This window comes from Protopterus annectens, chromosome 2.part0 (assembly GCF_019279795.1).
Source record: "Protopterus annectens isolate FY-2018-M chromosome 2.part0, PAN1.0, whole genome shotgun sequence".
NCBI classification, from domain to species: domain Eukaryota; kingdom Metazoa; phylum Chordata; order Ceratodontiformes; family Protopteridae; genus Protopterus; species Protopterus annectens.
Window position 1 is genome coordinate 1588965252 of NC_056728.1, and position 25779 is coordinate 1588991030.

At 38.3% G+C, this 25779-nt stretch overlaps 2 protein-coding genes across 2 annotated transcripts in view; one reads left to right on the forward strand and one right to left on the reverse strand.

Moving 5' to 3' along the window:
* NUDT6 (nudix hydrolase 6) overlaps positions 1-20139 on the forward strand; it is a 360277-nt gene extending 340138 nt beyond the window's left edge. The window contains exons 4-5 of the mRNA XM_044061694.1: positions 5552-5606; positions 19714-20139. Coding sequence (XP_043917629.1) covers positions 5552-5606; positions 19714-20090 — 432 coding nt within the window. The 3' untranslated portion in view covers positions 20091-20139. The remainder of the gene's footprint in view (positions 1-5551; positions 5607-19713) is intronic.
* Positions 20140-20234: 95 nt separating this feature from the next.
* FGF2 (fibroblast growth factor 2) overlaps positions 20235-25779 on the reverse strand; it is a 470449-nt gene continuing 464904 nt past the window's right edge. Inside the window, exon 3 of the mRNA XM_044061695.1 lies at positions 20235-20774. Coding sequence (XP_043917630.1) covers positions 20589-20774 — 186 coding nt within the window. The 3' untranslated portion in view covers positions 20235-20588. The remainder of the gene's footprint in view (positions 20775-25779) is intronic.

The window sequence follows — 25779 nt, forward strand, 5'->3', positions numbered from 1 at the left end:
TCTTCTCTAACTTACCCAAGTTTGATTAATGTCACCGTCCCTCTCCTAACTTCTCCCTGCTTGAAGACATAGGTGGACATAAAGCAAATTAGAGGAAGTTATAATGGACTGGACTGTGGTATTTGCAGTAGCAGCATTGTTGTGCCGTACATTTTGGTGAGTGAGTTCGGTGACATCCTGTTTCATAAAATTGCATTACGTGACTGCTTTTGTCAACATCAAATTAGTAGCTCTTTTTGGTTAAGTTGGCCACTGCAAGGGGAATGCCCTTTATTCCAACAGTGCATCATCCAGCAGCTGAATATATTAAAGGCAGGGTTGTGGACTCACCTTCATTAAACAATGGAGCTTCAAACTGTGACTAAACTTTCAAACAGATGGCATCGAAAGCCCATTTCATCATTCCAGTTTTACAAAACTGACAGACAGTAGTATGAGCTGGACACACGGCTGGGTTCACTTGTGGATACAGTAGCTGGGATGAAGGGGTGAGGGTGTGAATTTAACATGAAAAATCCTAAATAGGCTTCTGCCAATATCCCTTAGAGGTTATTTTCACATTTTAAAGTGTTTAATGAACTCTACTCAGTATGTTGGCACATTCAAAATGTACTTTGATTTATTTTTCCATTAAAGCATATTTTGGCTATAACAATGCCCATCTGTGAAAATAGTAAATGTACCACTTCTCAAACAGTAACTCATGGCAAGTTGGTTCTACATGGTGTCATACAGCAGCAGAATGAATGCTGAAGTGCTTAATCTGATTTGTTTCTATGAGACATTGTAACAGAGGTATTCATACCAGTTTCAGTGGTGCATAAAATTATGTGCAATCTTTTTTCCTCGCAGAATAGCTCAGATGCTGTACTTCTGGTAGATATATCAAGAAACCTGGTAATTATCTTGTCTGGGGTAGACATGCCAGTTTTGGCATAGCTTGGACGAATAGTGCAAACTTTGACAGAGAGAAATATGGCCTTAGGAAAAATAGAAGCTGAGATCAAACCTTAATCAAGGATGTGCAACTGTGAACCCCTAATCTCTTATGTATTGGAGCTTACCATAATGTAAAACATCTGTATTTTTGATTTATTAATAACACATTCTTTGCATGGTAAAATCTGTATTACCCACAAGAAGTACTAGTCTGCTAAAGGGGAGCACAGTACTTTAGTTCACACATATGAATCACAGTGTGCACTTTACCATGATAGCTGTCAGCATCAGGCTGACACTTGCAGTATCGGTTTAGCACGGTACTGTTGTAAACTGGCATGCATACCATTAGAATGATGGACGAATCAGTGAGAGCCATCCTCCATACTGGGCCATAAATTAAGCTCATTATAGTCGAAATGTTTGTTTTGAATTAGTAGTGTTACTCCCAGTATAACCTTACTAAACACTACTGCAAACCCCACCTAGCACTCCAGACACACACGTGTTTACTCAAAACACTCAAGAATGCTTCCTTTTTTTTGATAGTCCATGTTAGATTAGCAATGTGCAGTGGACTGGTCATGAACAAGACATTGGCTTTAAACTTTTGGCCAACTCTCAGTGAGCAAATCTAGTATAACCCACAGCCTGGCCATGTCAAGCTATTGCATTATTTTTCAGGAAAGGTGATACTTCATTGGTAAAACAGCATTCTATGTCAAAAAGAATAAATTAGTCAACCCTAAAATCCACGCCCATCACATTAAGACATTTTTGAGAAAAGTTAAGTGTAATGTGGTTAGTTACCTGTTTACCTCATCAAGGCCTAATTGATGTATCAGGGATAGCTCTACATGGAAGAAAATATTTTTTTCTAGTGGCCTGATTTTTCACAAAACAATCTATATTTTTTCAATACAGTTGTAATTTATGCTTAAAGGGCATTGAAAGGATGTCAGCTAACATGCATAAATAAACACACACACATATACATACATACAGATATATATATATATATATATATATATATATATATATATATATGTATATATATATGTATATATATATATATATATATATATATAAAATGTATATATATGCACTCTATTGCATTGATACTTGAGAAAAATGCAACAAAGTCAGTAAAAGTAAGAACACAAGCAAGCCAGTGGTCAAACTATCCTTTCTGTCCTTTCAATGGTAAGCACTTTCATCAGACCATATCAAAAATAGGCCATGGAGTTTTGAATTTATGTCTTTCTACACTATCACAACTGGTTATTTTACATTTTGACCTAATTACTTGAATTAGACCTGAGACTGGCCTCCTGCTGCTTGCTTATTTTGAGTCTTGTTTGCTTAATTAACTTGCATTGTTCTATGTGAATTTACCCTATATTGGATTATTTTGATCATAGGAGCTAGGCTATTGGCCTTGAGGCCCTTATAAGCCTAGTCAAGAGTTTAGCCCATGTTTAGACAAATCAGCACCCGATGCTCTTGTACAGTAGGGACACGGATGAAATCCCAGGGGTATATTTTCTGTTCCCCATCCAGTTATCCAGGCTGCGCTTAAAAAGGGGTAAAGCGGTACTCTGCTTGATGTGGAGAGGGAGACTGTTCCATTGATGGGGGAGTCTCTGGGACACAAATCTGTCCCACCAACAAATCTTGTTGATCTCACAGACAAGGTTGAAGTTGAGCATGAAGGTTACTGGAGTGGAGCTTGACTTGCGGATATGCAGCAGACCCATCAAGGTGGGGTCCATGATCGCCTTGTTTGCCAGACAAAGGTCACCTCTGAGGAGTCTGTATGAAACTGAGTAGAGGGATAGGGCTTTTAGCCTATCTGTTTATGGTAGATGTTTGAGGCCCTGGATTCTCCTGGTGAGGAACCTCTGTGGTCTCCAGCTGCTGCCTGTCCTTTGCGAGGTACATGCCGAAAGGGGCGTTATACTCAATAATGGGCCTTATACGGGAAGAATACAGGGATGTTATGATAAGAGGCATTGTACTCAATATTGAGCCTTATAAGGGAAGAATACAGGAATGTTATGACCTCATTGTCCCTGAATGAGATACCCTTACTTATGAGGTGGGTCATGTAGAGGGATTTCCGTACAGTGGAAGCAACATGGTGGTCAAAAGTCAGGTTGCTATAATCCTGGGTGCCCAAATCCCTCACGAATGATTGTGTGCTTTGGACGTTGTTATTTATGTGACAGTTTGTGGGGATGTCACGCTCCCCAAAGGGGATGATGATGCGTTTTTTGGTATTCAGCTTGACTCCGTGTTTCTGGCACTAGTCATTTGTCTGAATGAGACCCTCTTGGATGATGTCCAGATCACTAGGGGAAATGATGACAGCACCCAGCTTGCAGCCATCTGCAAACTTGGTCAGCCATAGCCCACTGGTTTTGGCCTGCACTTCAGAAGAGTATATCACAAATAACAGAGGCCCTAAGACCAAACCCTGGGTTACTCCACTTGTTACAGGTCTACTGTTTGAGGTGTCTTCCTCTGTTTTGACTACTTGGGTTCTGTCAGTGAGCCAGTTTGTTAGCCATCTGGTAACATATGGATTGATGCGTAGTTGAGAGAGTTTATCTATTATGACCGAGTGGGAAATAGTGTCAAAGGCTTTGGCCAAGTCAAGGTAGGTGGTGTGCACCGTCTTCCCCTCGTCCATGGCTTTACTGACTGTCTCAAAGAAGTCGACCAAATTTAGCAGACGTAACCTCCCCTTGACGAAGCCAAACTGTGTGAGATCAAGTGTTTGGAGGTTGCCAATGTCCTTGTTGAGGTCTACGATAATCTGTTCCATGGCCTTGCAAATCAGGCTAGTTTTGTTGATGGGTCTATAATTTCTCGGATCGGTGGACGCTCCACCTTTGTGTAAAGGGATGACAGTGGCTGTCCTCCACTCAGCTGGGATGAAGCAAGTACTCAGGCTTTGGTTGAATTGGGTGCCTAATGGTGCTGCAAGTTCCTGCCTGAGTTCACATAGGATGCAGCCTGGGATGTTATCAGGTCCCATGGAGGCTATATTTTTTGCCTTTGAGAGAGCAGTGATGACCTGTTCCCTAGATATAAGGGGAAGGGGGCAGGCACTGGGGATGTCCTGATTTACTGATAGGAGGGACAGAGGGGTAAAGTTTTCGCTGAATCTGTCAGCCAGCAAGTTTGCTATATCTACAGCATTTGTATATGTGGTGTTCTTGACCACCAGTTCGGAACAGATCTGGGTGCTTCCTTTGAGGTTGCGGACATATGTGAAGAAGGCCTTATGATTGTCTCTAGTAGATGTGGCCAATAATGTAGAAAGGTGTAAATTCAAGACCCCATGGCTTCTTTTTAATAAGGTCTGATGAACTCATGACTGGAAATGAAAGTGCCTTCCACTGAATACAATTAATTAAAGACAGTAATGTTCTCTATACCATTAGCATGCTCATGCTTTAGTCTTACTTTACACATACATATATTTTATATATATTTATATATATATGTATATACACACATACGCATATACACATGTGTGTGCGTGTGTGTGTGTGTCTGGACTTCAAATAATCAAAAAGGAATGAAATTCAAAATATCTAAATAAAAAATAAAAAAATAAAAACTTTTTGCTCTACACTACCTGCTACTTATATATATATCAACTCTGAGACTGCACCACAGCAGGGAAAATGTAATTTCCCACTCCCTGCTCAGCCATGACCTCCTACAAGTAATTCTAGCATTCTGCTGTCATATGACTTTTCAAAGCTTCTGTTAGCATACAGATGTTTGCTATTACAAATATTTGACTAAATTAAGCTCTCCCATAGAAATATGTATATATGGAAATGCAGTTCGATGAAAACGGGTTGGTTGAATGTGTGTTCTACCAATACCCATAGTGTCAAACTGAAAATATATGACTTCATATTGGCGAAAGTAAGTACACATTTACTAATATGAATTTGACATTTGAATTGAAATCGCCGTACAGTGTGGTTTGGGAAATGCACCATTTCATCACTGTAGTGTGATCTCAAAGTTGGTATATATAATGTGCAGGGGGTGGTGGGGTCTATATAATATGCAGCCCCCCCCTGCATAAAAACGTTAATTGTAACACAGACGTTTGACATTGGAACCTCCGTTGTTCGAATGTCGATTGCTGTGGTTACCATTTCCAACATTTTTGGTAATTTGGTATTACCAGAGTCGGACACATGAGTCAGTAATTTTGTTGAAACCTATTTATAGTTTCAACATTTTGATAATAAACCTATATGTATGTCTGTGTATCTATAATGTTTATATTTATTTGTATATGGTACCTTTGTAAAAACTTCTTCTGACATTTTGTTGCAACATTATGCTTTATTCGTTGCTGTCTTGTTTGAACTAAGCACCATCTGAAGAAGGAAAAGTCAGTCACTAAAGTTATATACCTGGTGTTACTGAGTAATAACATAATGCAAGACATTTGTGACAGAGCAGATAAAACAGTACTATTCACTGCATTGTATAATGGTGCAGTAATTACTGCTGCATACAGTCTCTGATTGAATGTTTGAGTCTCTAAACTGATTTTTCTCCTTGCAATATTTTCTAGACCACAAATGCATGGAAGTTTCCAGGGGGCCTTTCCGATCCTAATGAAGATATTGGTAAGTGCTTAGAAAACATATTATTTTCACCCTTGAATACATGACAGCCAGCATATTTGATTCTGTGCTGCAGTACTGTATGCATGAGTTTGACAAAGCATACCTCTTGCTAATGAATAGACTGATAAACAAGATCCCTTATGAATGAGTTAAAGACTGTTCTTCTTGGATGACAGTGACAGTACTGTTCTACTAGTAGATGGTTTATTTGTAAAAGAGTGTTACTGGGCTTTTTATAATTATCACACAGTGTATTTAGTTTGGGTAATACAATGAAGGAAAACAATCCAGTTTCAGTATGTTTATTAATGCTTTAAGATAAGAGGAAGTGATCACCCTCCACCTAATCTTACGGAAGGGTTGTGCAGTCTGTTGTGTCAGTATCAGTGCTAGCACAAGACCAGCACTGGTCTTCACAGGAAAGACACAGAGGTTTGTGGAAAGCTGTGCACACCAAATACCCGAATGTCACGATCCTCTCATATATATATATATATATATATATATATATATATATATATGACTAATGATAGCAATACACAGACGTACGTGTACAGTACAAACAATATCCAGTGACAGTAGATCAATAGCTATTAAAAGCGGCTCAGTTGCTTTGTTAATATACAGGGGAGTTTTTGTGCTCCTTAAGGATTCATATTCCATGTAATTCATTTCAGTAGGGATAGACAGCATCTCAGGGCAGTGGTACAACCCAGAGAGTATAAAGACCTAATGAGATAGATACAAGCTAATATTCTGAAATGTGTAATGAGGTTAATGGAGTGCACATGTCTTGAACTGAACCAGTCACTGATGTGTACCATTTATTCAGTGTTTGTCCATGCAGTGCATCCTGACTGTTTTAAAGCTATGGAGGTAATAAGAAACACAGAAACAGACAACTGTATGTGTGTATGGAAGCCATGTCCTCCATGTCACTGAATGCCACATCTCACCAAGTGGCATGCTGTGTGGAAGATAAAAACTGCACAATGTCCACTTAGGACATGCTGTGTCTTACACTGTACCATTCTGGATCAATGTATGCCTCTTTAGCTATATAGTTGTCTATTCTTTATCCATCTTATAGTAGCTGGCATATCTAAGACGGCACTTGCAAATCAGCCTTATAATATGCATCCTACAGAATTCTAAAAATGTGCTTTGATATCTGTAGACCCTTCTGTGGTATGGGATCAGACTGCACCTATGCCATGTCCAGTGTGGTGTAGCTGTGTACTAGCCAGCTGCCCAGTGCCCTGTTACAGGTGTAACAGCACAGACTGCATATAGGTTCATAGTATGTTACTAGGCTATTGACCCAAAGGTTGTTTTAAGCCTAGCCTACTACATCCATTATATTTCAAGAGAAAATGTCTAGTCAGTGCCTAATATTATTATTAGTAATGACTGCCCATGTCCAAGAGGGATGTAGGAACTATTCCCAGCAAGAATTTGTGGTTTCCCATCCATTCATCCAGGCTCCTTTTGAACAGAGTCACTGTGGTGCTGTGCTTATCATGAATTGGTAGCCTATTCCAGAGAAGTGGCAACCTCTGTGAGATTAATTTGTCTCTCCAGCATGTCCTGTTTAAATCGCAGGCCAGATTTAGGTCACTGGAGCAGGTAATTCTAGTCCCATTTGACTTATGGATATGCAGCAACTTCATCAGGTTGGGGTCAGAGGTTGCTCTGTAAGCCAGACACAAGTCTCCCCTAAGCAGCCTATATGCTAGTCAGTACAGTGGCAAAAACTTCTTTTTAGTTAAAAATCTCTGGGGGTCTCTCCAATTGCTGCAGGTGCCTGTTATGGTACATACCAAAGGGGGCATTATACTCGATTATAGACCTGATAAGGGATAAGTATAGGGGGTTATAACCTCTTTTGCTGTTGAGACTATGCCTTTGCTAATCAAATGTGCAAAGTAGAATGCCTTTTTTACTACAGTGAACACATGGTGGTCAAAGTTTAGGTCACAGTCTACTTGTTTTCCCAAATCCCTCACTAGAGCGTTCATACACAAGGTATTGTTGTTTATTTGATAGTTAGTACGGACATTGCTTTTACAGAAGGGGATGATGATGATGCACTTTTTTACATTTAGTTTGAGTCCATGGCTTTGACACTAATCGGTCTGTGTAAGCTGCTCTTGGAGTACACTGACATAATTTAGGGAGTCAGCGATCACATCAAGTTTGCAGTCATCAGCAGACTTGTTCAGCCGTTGCTCCCTTGTTTTAGCCTGAACTTCCGAGAAGTAAATACCAAACAAAAGGGGGCCCAGTACTGACCCTTGTGGAACCCCACTGGTGACATTTCTGCTGGTGAGGTGGAGTCACCCACTTTGATAGCATGTGTACGGTTAGTGAACCAGTTTGCGACCCAGCTAACAACAAAGGGCTTGACATTTAGGTGGGTGAGTCTGTCAGTAATGCCTAAATGGGCGACTGTGTCAAAGGCCTTCGCCGAGTCCAGGTATGTTTTGTGCACAGGTCTGCCTTCATCTATGGCCCTGGTCACATTTTCAAATAAGTCTACTAGGTTTAACAGGCATGATCGACAATTTAGAAAGCAGAACTGGGTTGGATCAAGGGTTTGGAGGTCACCTATATCTTTATTTATGAGGTCCATGGTGATACATTCCATGGCCTTGCAGATAAGGCTAGTAAGGCTTATGGGTCTGTAATTCCCCGGATCTGTTGCTAAGCTTCCCTTGTGTAGGGAGATAAAGGTTGCGGTTTTCCATTCAGGTGGGACAAATCCTGTATTCAGGCTGTGGTTAAATAGGGTGGGAAGGGGGTTGCTAATTCCTGTTTTAGTTTGTTTAGAATTCAGCCTGGGATGCCATCAGGACCCATAGAGGCTGTGTTTTTTGCTTTAGACAAAGCTTTGATGACCTGTTCTTTAGCTATATGGGGGGGGGGGGGCTGTTAAAGCTATGGTTTGTGATATGTTTGGAGGTGAAAAAGTGAGAAATTTTCACCAAGCCTGTCTGCTAGTAGGTTAGTAATTTCTGCAGGATCAGTGTGTCTGTGATATCAGTTGTCAGTAGTTCAGCACACATCTGGGTCCTAACTTTTATTTATTTATTTACTTACTTACTTTCTTACTTTATTTCCCATTTGTTAACTGAGTTAGTCTGGCTGGGCAGTATGCCCTTTTTCAGCAGAGACCCGAGGAGAAAAGCTCCACATTGCATAAAGTTAAAAAAATACAATGAAAATTAAACATTGAGGAATGAGTGCTTTGTCATTATACATAGCAAAAACTGAAAAAGAAAAACAACATATACATGTTAAAGACATGCATAGTAATGAAAAAGGTTACATAATACAAAAATTATGGAGATGTAGATTTATGGAGGAAGGAGGTCAGCTTAGTAGTCCTAACCATAATTAATCTAGAAAAGAAGACTTAGGTTCTAGAGGAGTAATAGTGTTAGGAGATCAGGTGCGATATACTAGGGAACAGTAAGTGGTAAAGGAAATTGACTCCACCACCTTTGGTTCTCACACTTTCGTTTTACAGTCTGAAGGTGTGGAAGGCATTGTAGCTTTGCAAGGCCGGGGTACTCTCTGTGGCCTTGAACCAGATTTCTGTGATTGCACAAATGTCTACATCATCCAATGAAAGGAATGCGTTCAGAGATTGCAGCTTTTGGTATAAATTCCTAGTGTTCAGCAGCATAACCCTTATTTTGTTTGTACTGGATATTTTCACGTCAGAAGTCTTGTTTTTGAGACCTTGTTAAAAAAGGCACTATGGGGGAGGCAAGAGCCTTAGCCAGCAGCCAAAAGCACTGAGATACCAGGTGCAGACAATCTCTGGCAAAGTAGCGAGGTCTGTCAACCATGTCATCCCAAGCTGACAGAAACTGGATCCCCCTTGAATGACACCAGAAACTAAGCCAATTATTAACTTATCATTTTTTGTTTATATTGGGGCACCATACTAGGTGAGGGTATAATGCTGCTCACAGCTGGGGTCATACTTGCCTGGGACACATATTCAGAGAGCTCAGTCATGTCTGTCTTCATATAGTTCAGTGAGGTACATCTCAAGTCATTCACACCAACATGATCTATGACTGAGTTATAATGGTACTCGCTGAGTAACTTGAGTGCATGTGTGATCTGACAAATCCTGGCACTGGACAGAAAGCTGACTAACTTATCCAACCTGGTGAGTGGGACTTCATTGCGTATCACTATAGAATCTGCAATAACAAGAAAATTAGGTTTGGTTGTGTTGCTCCTTAAGGGCCTAGCTGGTGAGACACTGGTGTTGTTATGTGTCTTGAGTGCTGTGGGTGCTGTCTCAGGTGTAGCAACCGTGTGCGTAGGATATCTCTGGTGTTTAGGTTAAAATTTGGAGAGTATCTCCACATATGATGGCCTATGTGTTGAGTTTAAACTTTGTGTATGAGTTGTGGTATGTGTGCTTTGCATAAGAGTTGCGGTGTGTGAGCTGACAACTTCTTTGATGTTATTGTTTGGTGCACAAGATAGCAGGGCTTCCAGCTTCTTGGTGCAGATACATCTCTCACACTCCATACTAGAATGATTTAGTAATAGAGGGCTGTCTGTGTACATGGGGCAGTTGCTACATTGCCTCAGGAGAACGTTCTGATGAAGTCATTTGACGAAAGCGCTTGACTGATTGTGGATTATAATTCTTGTGGATCTCTTCATTAAACTGTGTTTTTAGGTTGGGGTACTTCGGCTACAGAGTGGATTTTTTCATTTTTACACAGTAAAAGGTTGAAATCGCAGCAGATATGGTTTAAATGCAGTAGATACAATTAAAATGCAGTACAAGTGCAGAAAACAGTTTAAATAAAGCACTTAATGCTGAGCTTAAACCAGAAAAAAGACATTTAGAATAACAGGCACAATAAGCATTCAACCAGGAATTCTCAGCTCAGAAGGGTTGAGACTACCCTCTTCTCCCACAAGAATGTAGCACAACAAACCTTCTTAACGTAAAATAACTGGCCTGAAGCCCAAGTGCTTAAACCAGAACTAAGTCACTTTTAGGATAACAGACATAATAAGCCTTCAACCAGCAATTCCCAACTTAGAAGGATGTAGGGTACCTCTCCTGCCACAAGAGTGTAGACTACAACCTTCCTTATGTAAGATAATTAGTTTAAAGCCCAAGTGCTTAAATCAAAACTAAGAGGCTTAGAATAACAGTTACAATTGAAAAGGCTACTAACAAGCAGTAATATATCCAACTGAACACTTTTAAGAACAAGTAACAAAAAGCAAAATAAAGTATGAAGAAGCACAGACACAGTAAAGGTAGCTGAATAAAGTCTTTTTTACTAAGTGGGAAGGGAGGAAACAGAATATAATTCAAGTTTAACAGGGTAAGGGGTTGGGCCTCCCCAGCTGATTAATAGTAGGGATGGGCAAACTCAAAAGCCACCAACCTTAAGAGTACAACAGTTGGGCAGGTGGGTGGGAAAAATCAAATGCAGAGAGAGGTAAGCAATAGTCAGGCAGAAGCAGGTTAAATAGGCACTCCAGCTATACTGTTCACCCATGTTTTTTACAGATTATGTGCCAGGTCACCTGTGTACTTGTGTGCCTGTATGTGTAAAGCCTGCTTAACTGGGGTACTCACAATGTGTTATGTCTTTCTTGCTGGCTGGGGCACTCTGTGTGTCCTAAATCCTCAAGTCACCCAGCGGTGGTGTCCGTTTTCTACATTTTACCTGGTTTGGAATGCATGACAGTCTGTAGTTATTGGGAATATAGCTTTGCTGTGTGCCCCTACTTCCTTTTTGTAATTTCCTGGCAACCACAGTACTATAAAGGTACCAAGCACAGAGCCTGCTGTTTCTGTTCACCCCTGATGCCTGTACTATGATACTCTGTTACTGTCTTTCATTGTTGTTTTCAGTATTTCTGCCCATCCTGCAGTACACTGATGGCTGACACCCCTTTTGGGCTGCATGAGGATTTGAGCAGTACTGTAGACTGTCTGTGACACATTGATTTATGAGCACAGTGTGAGTGATTTTGTTTCAGAAGTGTATGTCCATTTCTCCTGCAAGCAAGACACCATCTGGACAACCTCTGCTATGGACATTGGAGGGTCCTTCAAATCCAGGGGCTCATGAAAAGAGATTAACTTCTTAAAAAGGATTAAACTCAGAATAAATCTTTGCTGCTGTAAAGTCATGAAACTGACTGTTTTATATTCTTACCCTGTAACAAGCAATGCTTCATAGCTTGTTTTTCATTAAGTAGAAAAAATATTAACCACAAGATATTTGAGGTGAAGTCATTTTATGATCTGTACAATGCAATTATCACAGCCTGCTTCACCAGATTTAAAATTAGAAACATGTCTGTCACATGCAATGATTGCTGAGTAGACAACTTTGAAAACTAGGGAGGAATTTCATTGTTGCATGTATTTGTGATACTTTTCCCTCTTGTGGCTGTTGCTGTAATTCCAGGCAGATTGAGATCTCTGGTACTATTTTACTCATCCCTATTTGTTAACCAGGTAGGCCCACTATACACACACTCTCTCTTTAGTGGCGACTCGGGAGCAATATCTGGTTAATTAACTTGCTCAAGGTCACACAGCAGGCAGGTGAGAGATGAGGGAAAAAAACCTGTACAAGAGGAACAACTGCTCACATCCTTAACCCTCTGCACCAACTGCCAGACCTGCTTTATCCTATTCGTAGTTTCAGAGGAGCTAGAGTCTGTCTTGGCAGACCACAGACACACACACACACACACACACACACACACACACACACACACACACACACACACACACACACACACACACACACACACACACACACACACACACACACACACACACACACACACACACACACACACACACACACACACACACTCTATGGACAATGTACAAGACTATCATTTCAGGTAACTGTACTTCTTGGAGATGTGGGACAGAGTACTCAGTGTAAACTCATGTGGACAAAGGAAGGACATAGACACTCTACAGAAGAGGTATCGCAGTTGGCAATTGAACTGAAAAAACAAGAGTTGTGAGGCAGCGATGGTAACTTAATCACTGTAGTTCAAAAACTCTGGCTAGTGAGAAACCAGTAGAACTAGTGAAAACCTGCAATTGGGGAAATAAGACCAGGAAAATGATAAATGAAATATATATGGGCCTACATCAGCATGTTAGATATGAGCATGACCATTTATAACCTGGAGATTTGCTTGAAGTACATCTGCTACCGAATGTTATATCATGAGCTGGGTGGATTTGTCATGCACTGCATTATCAAACTCCACTGAACAACTGCAGGTATGGAAATGGTGTCTAGAGAGGAGCATTATGTTTGCTTCATGTGATGTATCTACAAGGTCTTTACAATGCCTGATTGTTTGTGTTGGGGTGTATCCAAATGGAGAAACATGCTTGTCAGTAGGAGGAGGTGGAGGAATAGTATAATAATGTTTGTGTTAATATTGTCAGTGGAGCCATGATTGTTTTGATTTTCCTAATGCTGCTACTGTTTTCTGGTGTAACTGTATTAGTTAATTTTACAGGAAGCAGATATTGTGCTTCTAAAATAGTTAAATTCTACTAGAAAAACAGCCTTAAAGCTCTAACACTAATCCCATTCATGGGTTCGCAGGTCTGCATCTACCCAGTTATACAAGGATGCAGAGGTGCAACAAAATGTCTCAGCTAAAGAACATTCCTCAAGCAAGCATAAATCATTATTAAACAAAAAAAGCAAAATATTCTGATCCAGAACATGGGATTTCTTCATCTGCTCCAGGAAAGAAAAGGAAGGTTTTCCACAGGAAGATAATTAAATTCTTTCTTTCCTCAAGCCTGAAAGTGCTGGAACAAGGGGGAGAGAGGTGCCTTTTTTATCAGCAGAGTTACAGCACTCAAGTATGCCAAATTGACTTGTTTTGACCTCTGCAAAAACGGACAAGGCCCTTGTTTTGCAACAAAAACAAACTTTTCAAGAAGCAACTTAGTTACTACTAAATGTTAATAATGTTAATAATGCTTTAAAACCTGTATTATTTATCACAAACAATTACAACTAAAAATCTCTCACGAGAGTACGCTTACTAAGTCAGTACCATCATGGGCACTTTCTCTTGTATCTAAACTTCTGAAAAATTATAACCAAATGTATTAATAAAATATTCCAGAGTAATTTTCTTAGTTATATATATTCAGGCCAGTTTAGTTTTACCATTAAAAAATGTTTTGTAGCTAATCAGATTTTGCTAGAAATCATGTTTTACATTAAAAACTTTAAAAATTCAGGCATTTTATCTTCAGATTTTATTTTTTTTTTAGACAGAGAGAATATCTTTGATGCTATAAACGGGTATTTCTTTCAAATCAGTAAACTGGGTTTCAAACACAAGGGTCCCTCTATTTTGCCTTTCTCAGGAGTTTACATTTTTTAATGTAGTAAAATTGAAAGAAAGTGCTGGGTTGATTGATATTATATGCCTGAATATGGTTAACAAGAAAGCAAAAGCTAAATAATCTTTTTATTTTTATCTGCATAATGTCAAAATAGTTCAGTCAAAGGGGGAAAATCTATAGCAACATTATTTCCATTGTCAGTTGCTCAAACACAGCAGTGACTGGAACAAATAATCACTAGATGGAATAATGACATACGTGTTAATTTGAAACTTTTTCATTTTCAAACACTTTGGAGCTAGCAATATTTATTGGTGAAATCCTATAGAAATAGGATAATCCAACAAAAGATTCTGTTCAAGGCTTATCTTTTTCCCCACAGAAGAACTAGCTGAGCTACATTTTTCTAACTCTGTTGGTATGGCTGTTGAAACAAGGGTTCTTGGTACCACATGCCCCCATATTTACTCATGGTGGCTTAAAATCAATCTTCTGTTCTACATGATTACAGGTTACTCCTTACATAAAATCAAACCAAGTAAGGATAATGTAAAGGGTATGATATCCCGAAGAGTACTGACAATCCTTTATTTAGCATGGTGATGTAAAGATTATGTCTTTGGAACTAAGAGTTAAAGGAATATCAATAACTACCTTTGCAAGGCTGGTGATTATTATTTACTCAGCTTAGTGATTATGAAGCTCTCTGCTTAAGGTGTTTTTTCTCTATTAGAATACTCAGACTAGGTAGTAGTTTTTTTTTCTTTCTCTCTTTTTTAGGTGGCATGAAGAGCAGTGGTGGTTTGGGTGGTATGTGAATGCGATATGTGCAATCCTTACCTAACTCAGGTGAAGTTGTTCTGTATGTTTGTGTGTGTGTATATGTATATATATATATATATATATATATATATATATATATATATATATATATACATGGCTAGTGAGAAACCAGTAGAACTAGTGAAAACCTGCAATTGGGGAAATAAGACCAGGAAAATTGCTTTATTGACGGAAGTGAAGATGAGGTACAATTGAATACCACTTTTGTAGTCTCCATTTCCCAGACATTATGGAAATGTTGTAAACATCCAGTTTCTTAGATGTATAATGACTTCTGCAAATCCATGTCAGCCTTTCACATCTTAATAATAAGATGGGAAAAGAGGCTTCCTGGCTCCTCTTCTCTGTACACAGAGATATCCAAATGCATCATGGGAAATATGCAGTTTTCCTCTGAAAAAGTGGTTCATCACATGGTTCTTTAATGCAAAATTCATTTAGGTCTTTAATAATGTACTCAGGCAGACATGCAAGACTTAACCATCTATAGAAATATTTCACCCTTTTCATGGCTTGTCAGTATAGAATATAAGAACTTAAAACAGAAATCCAATAGCAGGTGCATATTGGTTTCAGCTAGAAGGACCCTGGCAAAACATAGAGAAACAAGTACAAACCTCTTTTTATCAATGTATCATAGGAGATATGCAGAATTCCCCTGCAAAACTAAAAAAGCACATAGGCTCATAAATGTAAAATGGCACATAGGTTTCCAGTAATGTACTCAGACCAACAAGCTAGACTCCACTGGCTGTAGACATTTTTAGAATAGAATTTTGGCCTCTGTTTCCAATCTCAACCAGCAAGCCAGACACTGCTGGCTGTATACATTTTAAAATATTTATTTAGCCTGTGTTTCCATTTCCACACATGTTACCATCATTCCAGTATCAGCTATTGACCCATTTGTTTTTCCAACTTCCAGTGCCCCATACACTGGAAGGGGAGGGCAAGGGTGAGAGAACAAGACTGTCATTCATCAGGTTAGTATTTTTTGTAAGCTGCTAACAACTCATTTCCTTGGCTGTGAAGTATGGTGGTGTAGTGTTCATTATTCTAAACAGTGTTCAAGCACATGCTTCTGCATTAGAATGCATGCTTATGTATTGTCAGCCCCACTCTTTCTGGTGGTGGTTACAAGTTTTTTTGGGCCTTCCCCAAGTGGAGCTCTTGTGAAAGAACTACATGACATCCTTCCCCAGAATTGATCAGCCAACACTGACTACTTGGGACCTTCAGTATCTGGGGCCAGTAGTTAAAACTGGGTCATGTGGGCCACAGTTACTTTCAAAACAGATATGGTATGAGGCTGGCTGGCTAGCTTATCAGTGTAGCACACATGGAAACTGTTGCTGTGTTCTGAAACACTCATTCAGCAGTCAAGAAGCATTTGATGCATGTACTGTAGAAATAAGTCATTTAAATTTTGAAACAAAATAGAAATTCGTTGAAGATTAAGGTGCTTATTCTGTACAATGTACAAAGAAAGCACAATGAAATGGTATTACTGCTATATTTTAGTCATTTTTCAGAATATTAATGGGCATATAGATTCTTCCCTCAAACGGAATATGGCAAACATATTTAGAAATTCAACTGAAACTGACTTGCTTTAATATTACCAAGTTTATTTTTGCTGTGCCATTAATTTGTTGCTACCTCTGTAAAGACCACTTACATTTTTAAAGTCATTAGTCAGTTGAATGGCAGACATACAGGACTACCATTTGATTTTCAAGATGCATACAGTCAGCGTTAGCTAGGATACAGTGTTTTAAACCTTATGCACTAGACTCTTATTTTAACATTCATGGCTGATTTAAAACACTCTTTCACATTGAATATGTCGTACATACACCCCCTACAAATAAATAAATAAATAAACTTGCTTGTATACCTTTTAGCCATGCATGGTGGAAAAACATGTTAGCAAACTGCCTCGACTTCCACTTAAACACAGATACACAGTTAAAATTTAAAAAAAGACCTTTTCTTCCATTGAAAGCTGAAATGCAGTTTGCATTACACATGGCATTAAAAAAGCTTATAAAACCATGTGTGATCACTTAAAAGTTTTTCTGTTTCCTTTAAGATGCAGGTCAAAAAATGAGTACAGATTACATAAAGTAAACCTAAAACACAATCTCTAAATTTTCAACCTGCATTTTTTTCCTTTTTATTACTGCTAGTTTCAGAGTTTAAAATAACTGGATACTGTGTGCATTTATTGTATTTTTGTAAGTTAATGTACATTAGTTCAGAAAAGCTAAAACAGAATATAAAGCTGAAATAATTCAGAGGTAATACATAGCTCATGACACGTGAACATGTAACCTAAAGCTGTGCGTTGAAGGATTGCTGAGGAACACTATACCACTGTTCTCAGAAGAGTTTCTTTCTGTCACAGGACAAGAAAGGGACCAGCAAATACTACCCATAAAGACAATTACATTAAATACATTTCAACTACAAATGACTATACTGTTGCAGCTTGACAGTGCGAGTACTCTTTGGTCGCACATAAGGTCATGACTTCATAAAAACGTACACATGAGGTTATGACTTCATAAAAATGTACAGACCACTGAAACAAACAAAGGATCATAGGCCACTGTATCTTTCATTAGTTCTAAAATAAAATGAAAGAATGAAGAACATTTCATGTGGACAGACTTGCATATTATCATTAGTGGCCCTTTTTTAGATAATTCTTACGCAGCCATATTTCAATATATATGGTAACTGTTCTGTAATGTGTGTTCATTCAGGTTATACTTATGAATGGTAAGCACTGAGCTCATTTACTGAAGCAAAGCACTGATGTTGGTATACGTATTTGAAAAGTGTGCACAATTGTTCTCCACAGTTTTCTCTGTATGCTGACTTATCTACCTACCTACCTATACATGGAAATTGTCGTTGTAGGAGAAACCACTTTTTGAGCTAACTGACACTTACGTCACTTGCATCCCAAACCTGATGCCTTAATGTGTTTTTATTGGCTGCAATCCCTAAAGCCTCTGCAGTTATTCTTTTTGTGAAGCAAGTTGCCTCATCATATTTAACTTTTCACATTTGTTTTTCCCTTTACTAGTTTCTGGCACTAAAAAATCCTGACTGCATTTCTGAGCTTTGCAAACAGAATTCATCCTTAAAATTCATACACCTATGATCAGTTTTACCAAAACTGACCTTTAACAATCTTTTTTTAGGGATGTTTACCTACCCAGGAGTCCTTAAAAGGGTTAGAAATACCTGTTTGCTACTGGCATCATACCCTTATCTTCCTCTGTAAGAAGGGTGATCCAACATTTGTAGAGTTTAATAAAATGTAGCAACAGCAAAGCTTTCGAGACACAAGCTCTCATGCATTGAAAAAGAGTTTGTGTCTCGAAAGCTTTTTTGTTGCTACATTTTATTAAACTCTACAAACGTTGGAACGTGGTGTGGTTTGTTGCTAAGAAGGGTGATCCCTGTATTTTCTCCTCTGCCTTACTTTATGAAGTAATAGTCTGAAATATACACTGCATTTCACTACTAATGGCTCAGCGTCCTGTTTGCCATCTGAGTGAGTCAGGTGGGGGTTAACTAGCATCTGTGTATTTTTGAGTGATAGCGTAAAAATTCAAATCTAATATATCAACATAATACATCAAAAAGTGTAAATAGTCCACATATCTGCAAACTGGGACTTTCATTTATTTTGTATTTTGCCTTAGGTTACAAGAAAATAAGTTGTAGTTGCTGAGTGGTATTTTTAACTACTGAAAATGAAAGAGCACCAAAAATAAAATGCAAGCTTTCAAAGTAAAATGGATTTGTACTCTACTTTCATACACAAGCATGTTATGATATTTTACATTAGCAGTATACTTTTTATACCATGCTGTTAATCTTTTACTGCTTCAGTCAAGAGAGACCACTGTCTTGATTTCTGTTGGGAAGTTTTTGCAGGTATGCATATAGACTATAATTATCAAAAAGATAAATCATTTGTCCCTGCCAAAACAAAGACATTATTACAGATGAAGGTAGGGACCAATGCTGGTAAGTATACACAGGCATTTTGTTTCTGCAACAATATTACTACGAGGAAAAGTGGCAAAGGTTTTAACTGTCTCCTACAGGAGGGCTGGACCCCAGACTTCTGCTTTTAAGAATATGTACATAAAAAACCTGTAGATCTGAAGAGAAGAATGGTATTCTGTAAAAGTGTGGTGTCTTACTACAGCTGGCTTTACCAAAGTACTTAGTAGCTTTGATGAAGTTGGCTGTGAACATCAATACAGTGGTTCTATCAAAATGTTCCACTCATGTGAGTAACTATACTACACTTTATTTACAGTACAGGGTATTTTAATTGCTTTTTTGACTGCTGCCGCTGGCTTTTTTCAACAGATAGCATCACAGATTGCAATTGTAGATCCACTGTTTTCTATTTTACTAAAACTACTGGTAGCTTGCTTAAACATTCCTGTAAAAAAGAATAAGAACTGGTACTCTGAAATAAAGTATGCTCAGACAACTGATTGAAATGCTTCAAGAGGGGTAAAACACTATATCAGTAACTAAAGAGGAAATGTGAAGTTTCTTGAATTTCACTGTCCCACTGCAAAGCAATCACTGCTACACAATAAGGAAATAAGGAGTGAGTGAGACTTTTGTATTGTTTATAAATATATATGTGTGTGTGTGTGTACACACACACACACACATATATATATATATATATATATATATATATATATATATACACACATACATATTTGTGACTCAAGTTCATCAGAAAAGTTAACATATATTCCCTCAAGATGGATATGTGTACTTATTTACACATGCATATATTTTTTTTTTCAGGAGATACAGCTGTACGCGAGGTCTTTGAAGAGACTGGGGTAAGGTCACAGTTTCAATCTGTGTTGAGTTTAAGACAGCAGCATAACCACCCAGGAGCCTTTGGGAAGTCCGACATGTACATCATATGCCGTTTAAGTCCACTGTCATTTAATATAAATTTCTGTCATAAGGAGTGTCTGAGGTGTGAATGGATGGATCTAGATTACCTGGCACAGTCTGAGAACACGACTCCAATCACCAGAAGAATTGCCAGATTACTCTTGTATGGCTACAATGAAGGATTTGATAAAATTGATCTGACAGTGAGGGAATTTCCAGCAGTTTATACTGGTCTGTTTTATAAACTGTACCACAGGCCATTGCCAGACATACAGTAACCTAAACATTAAGCAATATTCAGTAATAAATCACAGATGTTAACACTTTTGCCTACAGCTTATATTTATGTTTACAGTTGTTTCCAAAAATCTGTAATTTTTAAAGCAGTGGCGTTATTTATTTAGTTAGCTATATAAATTATACTACCAGTACTTGTACTTTCTTTATTGTGGATTTGTCTTCATTGACTGTCAACTGATTAGAGGACTTTTTTCCAGAAAAAAATATCTTGCATAAAGGTGAAAGCTCAGCTGAAGGACAGGTCTATCTGTATATGACTGGAAGTTCCTTAAATGATGTAGGGTTAACTTTGTACATAATAGTAATGCCTTCCTTATAGCATTCTGGTTGTGCTATTATAACAAAACTGTTAAATAATATAATATTAATAACATTACTAAAAATAATACAGTGATATTAAACTACTTATCACATTGTTCTTTTAAAGACTTATTATTATTTTGTCTTGGTGTGGTAGATGACACCAGCTTTGAAAATCAACTCTTGACCCCCATAGGCAAGAAGAGTATAGCTTTTTGTCCTGGTCCAGTGTTTGGTCCTAGCTTGTATTGTCCATTCCTTTTCAATGCAACATACCAGCCAGAATACTTTTTTGAGCTGTATGTGTTATAGTTGTTGGCTTCTAGTCGCTCATTAAAGTGACATTCATCTGTAGGGCATTTCTGAAATGAAAGAAAGATGTGCTGTTAACGGAAGTCTAACAGAATGCATCCATGTAGTTTACTTGTGTTTCACCCCCTTTCTCCAATTTTACATTAAATGTATCCTTCAACACCAGTTACAGACATTTTCTGATGTGGTTTGAGATGTTGCTTTAAAACAGGAAAAGGCATGAGAAATTACAGTTGTGCAAGTTGAACTTACCGTAACAGTAGATGTTCGAATTACTTACTGTTGCAGTGATCCTTGGCCATATGGGTTGTATCCTAGCAAGGACATGACACTTCACAAAGCTCTGGCTCCCTTATGGTCTGACTGCTGATTGGCAAGTCCCTTGGATGGAAATCGGCAGTCAGACTGTAGACAATTTCAGGACTTTTTTGCCCTTACAGAGAAAAAGAAGAGCATGCACATCCCGGACCTCTTAAAGATATAAAAAGTAACAAATAACTATATATTAATAACTAACTATATACAAAAAAACAAAGAGGAACGGGGAGACTCCATAAGCAGACATGCTGAAATGATTGCTAGATGAATCTTGACAGAGGAAGAAGGAAGGCCAGAGGATAGTAACTCGCACAAATATTTAAGAAAAAGTGGTACATAATCCCAATCGGGCCCTGGTTATTGGCTAGGCACCAACTAGAAAATCTTTTCCACTTGCCAATGAAAGATTTCCTAGTAGCAGGCTTTTCCCTTGCTATGTGCAATTAGGTCCAGTCTGTGAGGACAGTTCCATAAAAAGGGAGAATCAAACTTGCCTGGACCAAAAGGGAGTCACCATAATGGTTTTGGGAGAGCCCTTCTTAATCTTCAGAATTACCTTGGAAATCTGTGGAAAAAATGGAAATGTGTAAAGAAATATCCCAGACCACAGGGTTTTGAAAGGATCTGGAAGACCCATTTGTTCAATTCCCATTCACGAAGTTTTGTCCTGGTCCTGCTCACTCAAATGGAATGTAAGATGCTTAGAGGGTTAAACCATGCTGAAGAGCTACTTCCCAAGCTATCATAACCAATCTGCACAGAATGCAAGACTTGTTGTCCCACAGTTTGTTTATATACTACCATCCTAGCCAATGAAAGAGAGACGTTTTCTGTTTTTATTGTCCTTTTATCAGCTTGTCTCCATAGAAACATGTGAACCAAACAATAGCTGCCTTCCAGTACAAGCTTCTCATGTTGCACTGTGAACATTTACTTGCTAGAGGAAAACTTTTCATTATGTTTAATGTTCTTTTATTTACTTGCTTCCCCTTAAAACTTATTAGATCAAGCCAATGGCCTTAATTCAGTCATTCCCCAATGCAAAAATGAGAAAAAGCATGTCAGTTTTACTTATAGCATATTGTTTTGTCCAGGTTTTCTTCTGTTTTTACACTGCAGTGCCTACAGTTCTTAAAATTGAGCAAGAAAAAATAAAGAATGAAAAAAAAAAAAAACAGGGGAACCAGTTTACGTTAGCAGCTCTATTATACACAACACAAAAAAAATAACTGAAAAAGTTTTACTTTATAGCATGCAGTATATGTCATGTTCTATAAAAACACTGTTAAGAACATTTGTTTTACTTAGAGTTACATCTTTATTTCCTTTTCCCCTTTCCTTAATGTTCTTCCAATCATTAGTGACATGGAGGGCATATGCTATGGCTTCTCCTACAAGTGTAACAAAGTCAAATTAAGTCCAATATTTCTATGTTTTATTGTTTTGTCATATTTCATAAATATAACTGATACTTAGTAATCCCACATTTATTCATTAATTTCTAAATTGCTGGTTTTATTACTGTTGTTGTCCATCTCCCAAATCCAGTCTCTGATTCATTTCCAGCATAATCCTGGTTCTTCAAGTCAACTCCTGTGCTTTTTTTCTGTTCGCAACCATTTTCCTTTGGAACCCTGATAAAGGTTTCACTGGCATAGTCTCTTTATAAATTTTACTATGAGAAGAATAAGAAGCATAATCTACTTCTGCCTGATGGCTCATTTTTTGTTGGACAAACCTTTTGTATTTCCTCCGTAGCATGTTCTGCATCAAAAATGACTTTGCCCTCCAGGAAAAATATTCTGAAGATAAGTGAATACAGCAGCTTGAATCTCACACCTACTTCTAGACATTCACTGATTACTGGACTAAATTTACTCCTCTTCTGTCTGGTGAACAGTAAGTTATCATTTTCCACAAACAGTCTATTGTCTCCAATGTTTAGTACTTTGCCCTTCTGCCACAGTTTTCTCAGAATCAACTCTTTCTGCTGGTAGGATTGCATCTTTACTATTCAAGGTCTTGGCTGCTTTCCCATGGCCAGGTTTGGGGCATACACAAAATGTGCCCTTTCAATTAACAACTCCTGCTGAGGAATACTAGTCCAGTTGGTTACTTGTGCTTTCATAAAATTAATACAGTCTGTTCCTTCTAGTTTCTGTGGTACAACAGAAAACCTCTGGTTTTCCCTACATTTTCTGTCCTCTAATTCTACCATTTTTGAAATGGCTCCTTTTGAGCAGTCTCATAGTCAGCCAGCCTTTTCTTCATTTGACCTTTAATTTTTGCAGTTTTAAGAGCTCATTTGAATATCTGTTTAAAGCTTCTTCCATTTTTTTCCAGTGTTTTGTTATTTAAGCTGATACAGTTCTTCAGTGTTTTGTTATTTTAATCAGCTCTGAGCACATCTGACTTATTTTTCTTCTAGATTACTGGAAGTCGTTGTCTTGTACCACAGCTGAAGCTTCAACTGCTTTTTGCTAAACAGCTGCAGGATTCTTCCCAGTCAGTATTTTCTCCTCACCTTTTGTGATTGATTTTCTTTCAGTTTCTCTGAATTCCTTTTTGCTGGCATCCAGGCAGTGCACTTACTAACCAGTAACTGGAATTTAGCCAGATAAAACTAAGCGGTTACTCAGTGTGCAGCCATCTTGGAAGTCACTCAGTCAATATTTGTTTGACATTTATGTGTGTTGGTCTGTCTGAAGAGTTCCATAGTCCTTGCACCCTTACCTCCATAGAAACTGCTGCCGGAGCAAAATCTGAGATGTCTGTAGTTACAGATTGACTTGGGAGAGGAGCAGGAAAGGGTGAGACCTGGATTTGGGGCTAATAGCTGTCTCCACAATTTCATGTCAATTTCACAAAGCCAAAATTGGAATCTGAAGTTTGAGAGTATGAGAATGTTTGGTCCATGTATTTTTTAAAAAATACTGATTTTTTTTCTTATGTGTAACCTGATGAGTAGAATCAAGAGAATCATATAAATCATGAGCTCTAAGATCCTGAGATATTCCTCATGTTGTTTATTGTTTTAGTGATTGCCACCTTTCCAATTAAAAAGGGAAACCTTCCCATAAAAAAGGGAAAACTTGTAGTAAAATTTCAATATCCTGAATCTGCAGAATTATATTTAAAGTGTAGGTGGCAGTTTTATAAACGTATCCTGTGTATGACAGTACACCTTCCCCTGCAGCAGTAGCAGCAGGAACAGACTCTTCTAACCAACAGTGGCCTAGAGATCATGTTCCTCATAGTCTTGAACTAGTATACTTGCTATAGTAAATATAGCCGTGAACATCACAGCTGCAGTATGTTACATTAAACACCCTGTGTCAGATATCGGCTGTGCCTTGTTATAGCAGTGTTAAACTTGCAAAATGATTAAACTTTTCCCCATTATTTTATTAAACGTAAAACTTCATCTTGTAAGCACTCATACCTTACATTTCTGATCTTACAGTTAGTTTATTCTTTTTTATTTTCCTTGCCTGGATCCCCTCCAAAGTTCAACTCACTCTGTTTGCCTACCCTACCCTACCTCCAATCCCGACTACCCTTCCCATCTTTACTCGTAAATTCTTCTATCCTCACTTACCTCCCAACTCCTACCAATAAAAATCTAAGTCCAGCCATTTGCATTCTTTTCCTCTCCCTGCTCAAATCTCCCTAACTCCCCACCCCTGCTCACATAAACTCTTTTCTCCTCACCTTCCATTAGCAGACCTTCACCTCCATCCAATTAGAATTACTCTCTTCATTCTCCCAGTCTTCGCCTCTTTTCCTATTACAAAGGTGCTAGTAAAGGTTTCATATTACAAAAAGCTAATCCTAAATCTATTGTTATCATTTCTCCTCACTGCACTTGCACACTTATCCTCCTCCTTACACTAGCTTCCCCAGTGTACACATAATCCGTCCTCTACCTCACAAAACCTCAACACTGATTACAAACACAAATATGTCTGCATAGCTCCCCACCCTTTTCTCCCTTTCTTATATCCACGTGTTCAAAAATAAACTTCACTAACTCATTCACAACCCAAATAGCACCAAGTCCATCATATTAAAATCCAAACAAAGGGGTTTACTCAACCACCAACTTCATCTGTTAAAGCTGCTAATCTCGGGTGATGTTCATCCTAACCACCATCCTATTCAACATAACTACCACACCCAACAAATTATACTGGATTACTCCTGTTCAATATCAAATTTTGAAGTATTTGTAACAAACTTTTTGAGGTATATTTCTGGATTGCTGATCAACTACCTGATGTAATCATAACCATACACATGGCTAAAACAGGAAATTCATGATGAAAAAGTGGCTCCCCCAGGCTATAATATCCTTAGACTACACAGAAAAAAAGAGGGAAAAAAACCAAGAGGGGTAGCTATAAAATGTAAAACAACACTTAACATCTCTATTCAGCCAACCCCCCCCCCCCCACTATTGAAAATGCTGAAATTCTGATGGCTACTATAAAAATAAACGCTACCAAAAGTGTAACAATAGCAGGAGTTTACACCCCATCCCCAGATATAACACTGGCAAGGTTGAGGAAATCCTTCCTTGGGTTTCCTCCAATGTTTGTTAAGAAACCATCACACTAGAAGACTTTTAATATTGATTTGCTAACATTAAAAAAATGAATCTTCAGCAAAAATATTACTTAACTCATTACATCCGAGTAATGTCTCCAGGTGCATCTGCAATTAACTCCTACTACTTAA